Source organism: Octodon degus, unplaced genomic scaffold (assembly GCF_000260255.1).
Source record: "Octodon degus isolate 3935 unplaced genomic scaffold, OctDeg1.0 scaffold00134, whole genome shotgun sequence".
NCBI classification, from domain to species: Eukaryota; Metazoa; Chordata; class Mammalia; order Rodentia; family Octodontidae; genus Octodon; species Octodon degus.
The window spans coordinates 3,231,553-3,244,954 of record NW_004524710.1 but is presented as its reverse complement, the minus strand read 5'-3'; the positions used below and the strand labels follow the sequence as shown (position 1 = coordinate 3,244,954).

The window sequence follows — 13,402 nt, the reverse complement described above, 5'->3', positions numbered from 1 at the left end:
TTTACACTGTCCTACACCATGGAAGAGCCAGTTTGGCATGGGATTTACCTAAACGTGACTTTGACTGTTTACGCCACCTGCTGGAAAAACTGTGCTACTAGCAGTTAAGGGTCCTGTTCTCAACCAAGAGTGGCCATCCAGGATTCTAACTGGACTTTATTTTTAAGTAGGTAGTCAGTTGGTTGATTAGTTTTTTCACAAAGGGTTTCACCATATAGTTCAGGCAGATCTGGCAGGTCTTGAAGTCACTATGTAGTTCAGGCTGGTCTTGAAGTCCTGGTGATCCTCCTATCTCAGCTTCCTGAGGGCTGGGATTAGGTGTGTGATCATAGGCCCACTCTGTTTGTTTGTTTGTTTGTTTGTTTGTTTGTTTGTAATATTGGAAATTGAAGCCAGGGCTTTGGGCATGCTGCAAAGTTGTTCTGAACTATTGAACTATATCCCCAGCTCCTTTTAATTTTAATGCTTCTTTTTTGTACCGGGAGTAGAACTCAGGACCTCATGCTTGCCAGGCAGGCACTGTGCCACTGAGCTATATCCCCAGTCCTATTTTTTTTTTTTTGAGATAGGGTTCACGTTGCTTAAGTGCGCCTTGAACTTCTGCTTCAACTTCCTTGTGGCTGGTATTATAGGCTCATGCTACTGTGCCTCATATTTTTTCTATTTTATTTGCTTTTCTTTTTGTGGGTATCAGGAACTGAACTCAGGTCCTCACACTTGCCAGGCAGGCACTGAGCTCCTGAGTTATATCTTTAGTACTTTTTTCTATTTTAAAATCAGAAGTATGAAAAAAATGATCAGTCTTTTTAATTAACAATATTAAAAAATGTTGAGAAAGGAGCCAAGTGCCGCAACACAAGCCTTAATTTCGGGACTTAGAAGGCTAAAGCAGGAGGATAGCTATTTCAAGGCCAGTCTGGGCTTCTTTGTGTCCAAAAGAAAAAAAAGACAACCCTCTTTCCCATCTTGCATGATGGCGGGTGAAAAAAACTGAGAAGCCAGATACTAAAGAGAAGAAACATGAAGCCAAGAAGGCTGCTGCCAGTGGCACTGGTAAAAAGGGTAACATCAAAGCAAAAAAGTCCAAGAAGGGGCAGCCCCTGGGGCCAGGGAGATAGCTAAGTAGAATAAGCGCTTGCCTGGCAAGCGCATGGGCCTGAGTTCAATCCCCAGTTTCAAAAAAAAAAGAAGGGGAAGCCCCGCTGCAGCCAAAATCCTGTCCTGGTTAGAGGAATTGGTAGATACTCTGGATCTGCTAAGTATTCCAGAAAGGCTTTGTACAAGAGAAAGTACACATAGGGCTGGCCAGATAGCTCAGCGGACTAAAGCGCCTGCTTAGGCAGAGCGCAGCAGGTGACCTATGCCTGTAATCCCAGAGATTGGGAGACTGAAAACAGGAGAATCACTATGAGTCCAATCTATGTAGTGAGACCCTATAGACCCTATAGACCCTGTCCTCGATATAGAAAAAGAAAGTACACAGCTGCTAAACAGAAGGTTGAGAAGAAAAAGGAGAAGGTTCTTGTTACTATCACAAAACCAGAGAGGACAAGAATGGTAGTACCTTGGTGGTTAAGCTTTGAAGAATGCCTAGATACCACCCTCCTGAAGATATGCTCTGAAAGCTGTTGAACCACAGCAAGAAACCCTTCAGTCAGCATGTGAGGACACCTGGAGCTAGCATCTGTCCCGGCACCATCTTGATCATCCTCACCGGGCTTCACAGAGGCAAGAGAGTGGTCTTCCTGAAGCAGTTGGCCAGCGGCTTGCTACTTGCGACTGAGCCTCTTGTTTTTATTTTTTTGGTGGAACCGGGGATTGAACTCAGATCCTTGCGTTTGCCAGTCAAGTGCTTATCCTACTGAGCCATCTCCCCAGCCCCGAGCCTCTTGCTTTTAATCGTGTTCCTCTCTGAAGAACACATGGGAAATCTGTCATTGCTACCTCCATAAAAACTGATATCAGCTAAATGAAAAGCCCCAAATACCTCACTGGTGTTACTTCAGGAAGAAGCTGCAGAAGTCCAGACACCAGGAAGGTGAGCGCTTCAACACTGAGGAAGAGAGATACCAGATTTCAGAGCAGCGCAAGGTGGGTCAGAAAGTGGTAGACTCACAGCTTTTACCAAAATCAAAGCTGTTCTTCAGCTCCGGGGCTACCTGTGATACATTTTTGCTCTGACAAATGGAATTTATCCTCATAAATTAGTGTCCTATTCTTACTAAGAACTAATTAAGAAACTGATACATTAAAAAAAAAGTCAAGAAAGAGGAAAGCAAGAGAGTATAAGAGAAAGTGGGTGGGCACAAATCGCAATATTCACATGTGTGGAAATGGCACAGTGAACACCATTACTGTGTAAAATTCATATGCTTTAATAACAATATTTATCTTGTCTGGCAAGCTCAAGGGCCTGAGTTCAATCCCCGATTCCGGGGGAAAAAAAAACCAAACAAAAAAACAACTATTTATTACTTTTTTTTTTTTTTGGTGGAACTGGGGATTGAACTCAGGCCCTTGCACTTGCCAGGAAAGTGCTTATTCCACTGAGCCATCTTATTACTTTTTATGTATTTGGTGCAGGGTCTCACTAGGCAGCTCAGACTCCTGTCACTAGGCAGTGATCCTCCTGTTTTCAGCCTCCCCAGTACTGGGATTACAGGCATGCACCATTGCGCCAGGACTCAGTCACTGCCTCAGCATGCCGCAGGGGTGAGGCCGGCATGGCATGCCTGGGATGGAGCCTTGGTCCCGGTGTCTGCCTAAGTATACAATCCACTAAACTATCTGGCTGGCCCTCTTTGTATACTTTAGCAGCACATTGTATTTCACACACAGAAAGTATCTGGTTAATTTTGAGATAACAAACCTCAGCAATAATCAGTTCATCATTTGTCTAATATGCATAAGCTCCTACAGATTTTATTTCCAGAATCTTTTCCTCCCTCTCCCTCCCTCCCTCCTTCCCCCCCTCCCCCCCCCTCCTCCTCTTCCTCCTTCTTTTCTCTCTCTCTCTCTCTCTCTCTCTCTCTCTCTCTCTCTCTCTCCCTCTCCCTCTCCCTCTCCCTCTCCCTCTCCCTCTCTCATTCTTTCTTGCAACAGTCTCATTTTGTAGTTCATGCTATGTGGAACTTACTACATGGCCCAGGGTGGTCTCAAACTTGCAGCAAACCTTCTGCCTCAGCCTCCTGAGTGCTGGGATCACAGGCATGCAGCACCACAGCCCATGCTACTAGCTTTTTGGAATTATGGAAAACTCAGCTTTCATTCCTGCTGCCAGGCAACATCTTGGGTAAGTCAAAGTTCTGTCTTTTTGAATGATGTATATATTTTACATAAAATGTGACCTGTTCCTTCGTAGTGGATTACACTGATTTAGGTGGAAGATATTCTACTCCACAGTTGGTGTATAGGTCTTGGGGTTCAAGCTCAAAATGTTTTTACTGGGGAATACACTCACTAGTCATTGATTTCTATCTAACAGTGAATTAAATAATCATCTCTTCTTCCTAGGGTGGTATTGAACTCATAGTGATCTTCCTGCCTCTACCTCCTGAGTGCTGGGATTATAGCCTGTGCCACCATGCCTAGTTTTTCTTTTTTTTTTCTGGTTGTCAGATAATCTCTTTATTGATATATTTTCTTATGCTTTTTAGCTAGCTAGACACTTGGCAGCACTGTTGTTGATGTCATCTATGATGTCATGAGGGTGCCGGCTGTCCACGTTGCAGCCCACAGACTGCGTGGTCCCCAGGATCTCCTTAATGGTTCCAGAAAGTTCTCTGGCTAAAGACCAGAGCCACGTCTGTCAGGCAATGTTGACAATCTCATCAAAAGTGATATTTCCGCTGTGTTTAATGTTTTTCTGCTTCTTTCTGTCTCTTGGCGGCTCCTTGAGGGCTTTGATGATCAGAACAGAGGCAGAAGACACCACCTCAATCTGAGCCTGTCTGTTCTGAATGGTCAGTTTTACCATAACCCACAGGTCCTTCTAGTCACCAGTTGCCTTGGCATTGTCATCCCCCACTTTTTTTGGAGACAGACCCAAGGGACCGATCTTGGGGGCCAGGGCAGACGTGGTACCAACTTCACCATCGGTGCACCTGAGGTACATGACTTTAATTTTGTTGGGGTTGAATTTGGGCGGCATGCTGGAGGTGGCTGGTGTCAGATGAAACCGGATTCGGGACAACTGAAGAAAGTTGCACCCTAGCCTGCTCCTAGCCGAAAGCCGAAAAGGTAGTTTTTCATATTTCCATTTCAATAAGATATTTTCAGCTGGGCGTGGTGGCACATGCCTGTAATCCTAGCACTTGGGAGGCTCAGGCAGGAAGATGACTATTAAAAAACTACAGGATGGGGGCTGGGGAGATGGCTCAGTGGAATAAGTGCTTCCCTGGTAAGCGCAAGGGCCTGAGTTCAATCCCCGGTTCTGCTAAATAAATAAATAAATAAATAAATAAATAAATTACAGGGTATCACGAGACCCTGTACCACCTTGGTCACCCCTGTACCAGTCTGTTGTGGTGTAACTCTCTGCCATAGCTGGTCTGATGAACAGGACCTGGGGTATCTGCTGCTGGTGTCCAGAGGGGCTGCCACATCCTATGGTTCTCAAGGGCTGTCTTAGTTACTTTTCTTGTTGCTGAGACAAAATACCCAACATCCAAAGTTAAAGAAGGAAAAGTTCTTTGGCTCACAGTTTGTGGAGTCCATTCCGGGCTGGCCCCAAGGCAGGGAGGCACATGGCAGGGGGGCATCACAGAGGAGAAACAGTCCAGGGCAAAGCGGGGCTGGGAAGTAGCAAGTAGCAGCGGCAAGCAGCAAGCGACAAGTGACCAGAGACTCTGTCCCTTACACTTCATCCAGGCTGTTGGCCCTGAGGCAGGTAGCACTCACATCCTAGCCAGAACTATACCAAACCAATCAGTGGAGTATTCAGTAATCACGCACCCTTATCCCAGCACTACTGTAGATCCAGCTACCTCTGAGAAGCCCCACTGTGGCTGCATGAGACTTTTTTTAAAAAATGTATTTATTTATTTTTTAAGTTGAAAAATCATTTATTTCACTGGAAAGATAAAAGTGATCCAACTCTAGGTCTAGCCTTTGGGCTAAAAGAAACCCAACAGTTCTGCCAAAAAAAATTAAAAAATAAAAATAAAAATGAAAGAAACCCAAGAGCAGTGGTGACTCACCAAGGTCATTCCCAAATCCAACACTCAATGCAGGCAGGAGGCAGGGAGGAGACAGGGCAGCCCCCACCACAGCTTCTGCATATAGTGAGGCCTGCTGGGAAAACAACATGAATGGGAAGCTGCAGAAGTATTAAACAATAAGGCCAGGGAGATAGCTCAGTAGAATAAGTGTTTGCCTGGCAAGCACAAGGTCTTGAGTTCAATCCCCAGTACTGGGAAAAACAAAACAAACAAAACCCCAGCAAGAACAGAATAATTGGCACTAGAGAGAAAAAGAAAGGAGATCTGAACTTAGCAAGGTAAATTAAGGTCCACAGTTCCTGAGGGACCTAATGCACAGAGCCAAAAACGTCCCAGAGATGGGGTACCAATGAAGTGTGTATTCTCATGCACGACCGCAGCTGGGAATTTCAGCCCACACACATCCCACCTTGAAACTGTTATCAAGGCCCCTGATGGCCTTCACAGCATCTTCTGCCCGCTCCATGTGTACAAGGGCATAATCTTCCACGATGTCACAGTCGATGACTGGACCATATTCCTCAAATTTGGCCCAAAGCTCTTTGTTGGTACAGGTGGGGCTGAGGTCACCCACGTGTAACTCAGCTGAAGCTTTGCTCCTGTACTTGCTGGCTTCCACATTGGTGTTCACCTCGTGCGACTCAGAGTGGTGCAGGTTCCGGATGGCATCCTTTGCCGCTGTCTTGTCCTCTGTGTGCACAAAGCCATAGTGCTTAATGTCACATTCCAACACCTTCCATACTGCTCAAAGAGTGAGCAGATGCTTGCTCTGTGGTCCCTCGGGGCAGGTTTCTAATGAACAGCTTCACCATCTCAACCCAGCCAAACGGAAGGGCCTCTTCCTCACAGCGCAGAGGCTTCGGACCTTTTTTTAAAATGTATTTAGTACAGGGTCCACAGGGTCTCATTACACAGATCAGACTTGTAGTGATCCTCCTTGTTTTCAGTTGCCCAAGCTGGGATTACAGGCGCGCTACCACACCCTGTATCCATCACCATTTCAGTGCGCCGTGGCCTCTGCATCTGCCTAAGCAGGCTCTTTAATCCGTGAGCTACCTAGCTGGCCCTGCATGAGACTTTGGGAAGACATCTAGACACAGACTATACCAAGGTCTATACTTTGTTTTCTCTCTGGTTTGACCAGAGGTCTTTTCTGGTCCTCTATTTTAACTATTTGGGCAGTGTTGAAGGCAAAAGACATTTTTACATTCAACCAAAGGCATAAAAAATAATTCCTGGAACTGTTTTTGCACAGCACTGAGAAATGATAGCTTTTCTCCAAATATCCAAACTCAATAATGGTGTTTTCAGTTGGGCGTGGTGGTGTACGCCTGTAATCCCAGCACAGGGGAGGCTGAGGCAGGAGGCTCTCCATGAGTTCTAGGCCAGCATGGGCTACATAGTGAGTTCAAGGCCAATCTGCACTATATAGCAAGAAAAAATTTTTTGACATGGTAATTAAAGGTGCTTTCAGCAAAAGTCTTGCTACTGGCTAAGAAAGGAACATCAGTACCTCATGACTTCGGTGAGTTCCATGCTTGTTTCTCCCACTCTAAGATGAGTTAGTCAGCACCTAAATTTATGTCCAAGTACTATTGGGGAAAAGGTCCTGTGTTTTCTGGAGAATGCCAGCTATAATAAAAGTGAAGATATATGCCTTGCCCCAAATTAAGACAAATGCAATCCTGGCAAACATGTACCAATCAAATGTTTACAGACAAAAATAGCCCAAGCTGGGTGTAATAGTGCATACCTGTAATCCAACACACTATCAACCATTACAAACAACATCAACAAACCCATTGTTTTTCTTTTTCTTTTTTTGAGACAATTTCATTATGTTGCAGTTCAGATTGGCCTTGAATTACGTAGCCCAGGCTGGCCTAGAACTCATGGAGATACTCCTGCCTCAGCCTCCTGAGTGTGGGGGAACTACAGACATGCCACCACACTCAGCTAAAATCTCATCTTTTTCAAAATTGTTTTGTTCTCCATATTCCCATATGGACTTTAAAAATCCACTTGTGTTTTTTTTTTTTAATGTATTTGGTATAGGGTCTCACTAGGCAGCTAGGACTCGTAGTGATTCTCCTGTTTTCAGCCTCCCCAGCACTGGGATTACAGGCGTGCACCACCACACCTGGTCTTGGTAGCCAGCTCAGCATGCCCAGAGCTGGGGCTGGCACAGCATGTGCTGGGAATGGAACCAGTCTCTGAGCTTGCCTAAGCAGGTCCTTAGTCTGCTGAGCTATCTCACTGGTCCCCACTTGTCATTAAAAAAAAATTCAGGTATTTTCATGTGAATTTTGTTGTCTATTGAAGTAAGTTTAAGCAAACTTGACATCATAGCTATTATGGCTTATATCTAGATGTACCCCTAAAAACTTCATGCGGCCATAGGAGGGCTTTTTCAGAGGTGACTGAATATAGTGATGCTAGGATTAAGGGTATGTGATTATTAAATTAGTCCACTTATTGATTTGACATAGTTCTGGACAGGATTAAGGGTACCCCACCCTGGGTATGAGTGCTACCCGCCCTAAAATAAAAGGGACAGAAAGATATAGTGTGTTGCTAGTCAGTTGCTGCATTTGTCTGTTAAGAACCATGTCTCCTCTTCACTGCCCCTCTGCCATGTCACCCTATTTAGAAGCTAGCTGTCTGTATATTGAAACCTCTACGAACTGTGAGCTGAAGAAACCTTTCCTCTTTTAACTTTCTGTGTTGGGTATTTTGCCTCAGCAACAAGAAAAATAACTAAAACAATAGCTGAATCTTATGACCAATGAACATGGCATACTGTGATCGCCAATAGATTGTGCCAAATTAGGTAAGAAATGCCCAACTAGTTGAATCAGCACAGTTCTGGGTGTGGCTGAAGGCATTTACTGAAGCCCTGGGTGTGAGCAACACCAACCCTTAGGCTTGCCTCCCAAGTGGAATAAACGAAGGAAGGCTTGCTTCTGTTTTTGTAGAGGAGCTCATCTTCACCTTCACCGTGGACTGCATCTCGAGTCTTCTGTCACAGGCCCTTCAGGGCCCCAATAGGACTCTGTCCAGACACTACATCAAGCTCCAGGCCTCCGCTGGATCCTTGGGGGATCCAGGCAGCCCTTTTGCATTCTTCTCCACCTGACTGTGGGCACCTGGGATGGGTGACTGACTTTCAGATTGGGATGTTTAGTTGAGAAGCTTAATAAGACCCAGAAATTTCATGCCCTGAGTGGGAAAGACCCACCCTAGGGTGACTCATGGCCTGGATAGTATAAAAGGGAAATGAGGAAGGGCAGATCTGCTTATTTCTTCCGAGGAGCTCCAGTATTCACCTTTATCTCCATCTCCTGGCTTCTGGCATAGACCCTTCAGCCTTCCATTGCAGACCTACCAGTCTCCTGATATGGACTCCCATGGGAAACTTCAAGGAACTCCAGGACTTGGACTGAATCCTTCATTCTCCAGTGTGTAGACCTTCTGTACTCTTCCTCACCTGACTCTGTGGGAGATTACAGTAAGCCAATCTTGTACATTCTTTTTCTTTCTGAGACAGGGTCTCACTTTGCAGTTCAGGCTGGCCATGAACTAACTTTGTATCCCAGGCTGGTCTCGAACTTGCAATAATTGATCCTCCTGCCTCAGGTTCCCACAAGCGTGTGCCACTACGCCTGGCTTGTACATTCTTATACATTGCGATATCTTGTGTTAAATCTATGTCTCTAGCAAAATACTGACTGATACAGTAGGCATTTCTTGGTGACAGGCAAGATGGTAGTGACAATTGTGTTTTGGATCCAGCTGCTCCTTCTACTGCCCTAGTATCATTCCACTTCTTACACACCTCTGTGCAGAGGCAGCTGGCAGATCAGGGAGATGGTGTGTGGCTGGCCCCAGAGGAAGACAATTTCTTGAAGACCGCGGAAAGAAGGGAGCTGCAGAGTGTGAATTCCCCAGAATCCCCCAAGGAACTGGTCATCCCATTAACCCAGAATGGCTATCGCAGGCAGCCCTCAGGCCAAACTCCTGGGCCATTCAGAGAGGCGTTGGCAGATATGGTGCTGTCCCAGGCTGTGAAGGAATTCTATGAGAAATCCAAGATGTCTCTAGAGGAGAGAGACAATGTGGGTGTTGACCCCATGCTCACTATTCCCATGATCCAGAGAGGATGCACCCCCAATGAGAAAAGGGTAGACAGAGACCACCAGGCTGAGATGGTGCCAGAGGCTGATTATGACACCGTCCCTGTAGAGGCCTATGGGATGGCCATGCTGCGGGGCATGGGCTGGAAACCTGGCAAGGGCATTGGCTGCACTTGTAGTCAAGTGGTAAAACCCTGTGTAAACTCACCAAAGCCTAAGGGGTTAGGGTTGGGTGCTAACCTGCCTGAGGCCCAGGCCTTGGCCTCCAGGGACTGCTACCACCCACCAAGGCCAGATGGGGAGCCAGAGAAGCATAAGGAAGACCACACTCAAGGGCTGGTACCTGGAGGCACTGTAGTGGTCCTTGCTGGCCCTTATCAACACCTCTATGGCAAGGTGGAAGGCCTTGGTCCTGACAGTGTGTGCGCCATGGTTCGGCTAGCAGTGGGCCATCATGTGGTGACTATTAGCAGCTACTGCCTGAGACCTGTGTCTCAGCAGGAGTTTGACAAGAATTCCCTGCACCCTGCCCAGAGAAGCAGAACTTGCTCTGGACAACACAATAGAACAGCCTTGTTATAGAACGTGCACAAGAGTGAAGACCTGCATGACTCTCAGGAGGACTCAGAAGCGGAAACATACTCCAGCTAAACAAAATGGGGCTGCAGCCAAGAGAGAAAAAGCTGCTGGTAGGAGTCAGCACTGGCTGCACAGAGACCTGCGCATGCGCTTCGTGGACAAGCTGTACATGGGCGGCGGTACCACAACACCAAGGTGACGACTGAGGATGTGCTGAGCCCAGGCACATGTATGTGCAGGACGGATGAAGGCTGAGTGCTGGAAGGCATGAGAGAAGATATGCTGGAGACGCTGGCTCCCAAGGGCGAGGGTGATCGTGTGATGGTCCTGCTGGGGCCACACGCTGGAAAGGTGGGCCATCTGCTGGGCAGGGACAGAGCCCGGAGCCAGGGTGTGGTGCAGCTTTGGAGAGAGAATCTTCTGGTGGCGCTTCACTACAATGCCATGTGCCAGTATACGGGTCCCAATGACTCCGGTGAAGACTAGGAGACGACTCCTATCCTGCAGGCTTTTTTTTTTTTTTTGGTGGAACCGGGGATTGATCTCAGGCCCTTGCACTTGCCAGGAAGGGCTTATTCTACTGAGCCATCTCCCTGGCCCCTCTGCAGGCTTTTAACAGTGTTTAAAAATTTTTTTATGAAAAAATAAAACAAATTTTCATACAAAAAAACAACGTGTTACTATTGTGTAATATTTAAATGCACCCCATTCCCATCTCTGGCGCAGACCACAATGGCCTTGTTTTGTTTCCAGAATATCGTGAAATGCAAATAAGTATTTGGTTCAGTCGGTTTGCGTGATTAGCACAAGCTTGTCTCTTGCAACGACAAAGGGTCTTCGAAGCCCGAGCACCAGCTCAACTAGGCCGCGCAGCCGTCGCCGTGTAAGCGCGGGCACCGTCAGCAATTCGCAGCTCTGGCTCTAGTTCGATCTCTGAACGCCTTTGTGACTTGCTGGACCTGTTTCCTCTTCAAGAAATGGGGAGCGGAGGCGGCTGGAGCCCAAAAGTGTCTTTGATGAGTCTGACTGTCTGAGTCCAGGTGCAAACTGCACGCACGCTCCAGCCTCCACGTCTGTGGAGACATCCGACTGCAGCGAGCGCGCCGCCTGTGTTCTCTGGGAGGAGCCGCGCGCCCACGCAAGTCTCCTTCCGGTGAGCACCTGCAAAACGCTCCGGCCGGCCGGCCGCCACTCCCGGCGCTGTAGTTCCTGGGCCTCCCCGGGGGACGCGGTTGCCTGCGACACCAAAGAGAGGCGGGTCAGGAAGTGGGGGCGTGGCGGCTGGAGCGGGGCCGGCAGCGGGCCCGGGGCGGCCGAGGGCTTCGGCGACGCGAGGGGACGCCGTCTCCGGGCCGTGCTGGAGCCTCAGGCCGACCCCGGCGGCGTGGAGACGATGGCGGAGGAAGAAGGTGATGGTCTCTGGTCCGGCGCCGCCCGGGAGCGCGGGGAAGGGGCGGCAGGCGGCGGAGAGGCGGGCGGGAGGGCGGGCGGCGGGCTCCGAGTTTGCACGAGTGGAAGCCGCGCTGGGGCTTGAAGTTGGGAGCCGGAGAGCAGGGTGCGGGGGGTGTGGCCGCGCCCAGGCCCGGGCGCTCGGCGTGGAGTGGGAGCGCGGTGAGGGGTGCGTCAGGAGCGGGGTCGTTGTTCAGCCAGGTGGGTGTGCGGGAGCCGAGAGAGGCTTGGCGGGGTTGCAGGCCGGCGGGGCAAATAGAGGCGGGGACCTGGGGTGACGCGGTAAGGGGAACGCGAGGGGGAGACGCGGGAAGCCGAGAAGGCCCGGCGCGCGAGGGGCGCGGGGCGGGACGCGAGGGCCGAGGCGCGGGCGGGGACGTGGGGCTCGGAGGGCGGCCGGCTCCCCTGCCTCCTGCGGCCAGCGCCCTGCAGGATCCCTCCCGCGCGCCGCACTTACCGTGAGAGGTGAGTGGACGGCTGGAAGCAGTCTGCGGCCGCAGTCTGAGGCAATATCCACGGCCCAGTAACTCCGTGAAGTAGTTCCGAACCTCTCTGTACCAGTTCTGGGAACAGATAGATGTGGCGGTTCACTAGACTGAGCGGTTAGATTTTTGCACTGACAGAAAATAAGACTTTCTGCTTTGAGTGGAGTGGTGAATGTGGTAATGAATTGACTTAATTCACGTTTAAGTCTTTGAACCAACTGTACAAGAAGGGAGTTTGAAGGGCTCAGTAGAAAGCGATTTAAAAAAAAAAATGAAAGAAGTTGTCACTATTCTGTGACTTTCTGCTCTGTCCTTTGTATACCTCCTTTTCCTTGATATTTTATTTTTAACTATAATAAAGATTTAAGAGCTTTTACTGAAAACAGCTTTAAAATCAGTTACCTGTAGTTGATCAGGAAGAACGTCGTTCCATTTGTTTTGTTGGTTTTATCTGCAGTTCCAATATATTATTTGAAATATTTTTTTCAAATATTTTGCTGGTTAACTAGTTGCAAATCTGTGGGAGTAGGTTGACAAACTAACTTGTATGTTCCCATGAATACATTCATGCTTAATTTAAAACATGAAAAAAATTGTGTAACACTAGAAGTATCTAATACTGTCCATCATACAGAAAAGTTATTTAGGAGATTATAGCTGGGCCTGATTAGATAGCTATGATGTGCCGCAATGAACTATATCTTTTTTTTTTCTTTTTTTAATTATCCCAATTTTTATTCTTTCATGTGTTGCTCAGGATAACCCAATGAATATCTTACAGTAAGATCAGTTCATATCTCTTTTTACTTAATGTAAACAAATCAACCCCAACTACTACCCAACATTCAAGAGATTTCATAGTTTTCACAACCAAATTTAGAATAATCCCAAGTAATAAAAACAATAGCAATATAAATATTAAAAACAAAAATATATTGTAGGAAATATGAAATGTAATTTATATATCTTATTTGTCAAGTAAAGTACATATAGATATACTATAAAGTTACCTTTTTAGGGGCTACGGAGATAGCTCAGTAGAATAAGCACTTACCTGGCAAGCGCAAGGGCCTGAGTTCAATCCCTAGTTCACCAAAAAAAATAAGTAAATAAAGTTACCTTTTTTGCCTTGGAGTTTAAGATTGTTTTATCTTTTGCCCAGGCTACTTTTTCTGATCATATGCTAATGTCAGCATACTCTGGATTTTGTATTTAATTGATCATTTACATTTTACACATCTGTCACTTGAGAACCATATTTGCTGCTTCATGATTACTGAAGTTTGGTGATATAAAATTCACTGTCTTCATATATTTGAGTCGTACCGATTGTGGTTTTGGAAGTCTCTGTGAGCATATCTTGTGTAAGTCTGGCTGTGTGGGATCCTGCCAAAAGGCTTGTGGTCATTGAAACGAGATTCAAAAACTTGGGGCCGGGGAGATGGCTCAGTAGAATAAGCACTTCCCTGGCAAGCACAAGGGCCTGAAGCCCCGTTCCACCAAAAAAAAAAAAAAAAAAAAAAAATCAAAAACTTCA

At 47.1% G+C, this 13,402-nt stretch overlaps 2 protein-coding genes and 2 pseudogenes across 3 annotated transcripts in view; 2 read left to right on the top strand and 2 right to left on the bottom strand.

The window, feature by feature from the left end:
* Positions 1 to 5,583: 5,583 nt before the first annotated feature.
* LOC101586438 (RNA-binding protein 4B-like) lies at positions 5,584 to 6,031 on the bottom strand. The gene is given in 3 exon segments (XM_012516926.1): positions 5,584 to 5,954; positions 5,957 to 5,983; positions 5,986 to 6,031. Coding segments are annotated over 3 exon segments (444 nt in total).
* Positions 6,032 to 6,735: 704 nt separating this feature from the next.
* LOC101566482 lies at positions 6,736 to 10,417 on the top strand (annotated as a pseudogene).
* A 793-nt stretch (positions 10,418 to 11,210) lies between these two features.
* Positions 11,211 to 13,402, top strand: part of Dpy19l4 (dpy-19 like 4) — an 87,219-nt gene continuing 85,027 nt past the window's right edge. For both annotated transcript variants that reach the window (XM_023701362.1, XM_023701361.1), the window contains exon 1: positions 11,211 to 11,340. In XM_023701362.1, coding sequence (XP_023557130.1) covers positions 11,325 to 11,340 — 16 coding nt within the window. In that variant the 5' untranslated portion in view covers positions 11,211 to 11,324. The remainder of the gene's footprint in view (positions 11,341 to 13,402) is intronic.
* The window catches only part of LOC105743555, a 3,066-nt pseudogene continuing 2,836 nt past the window's right edge, over positions 13,173 to 13,402 (bottom strand).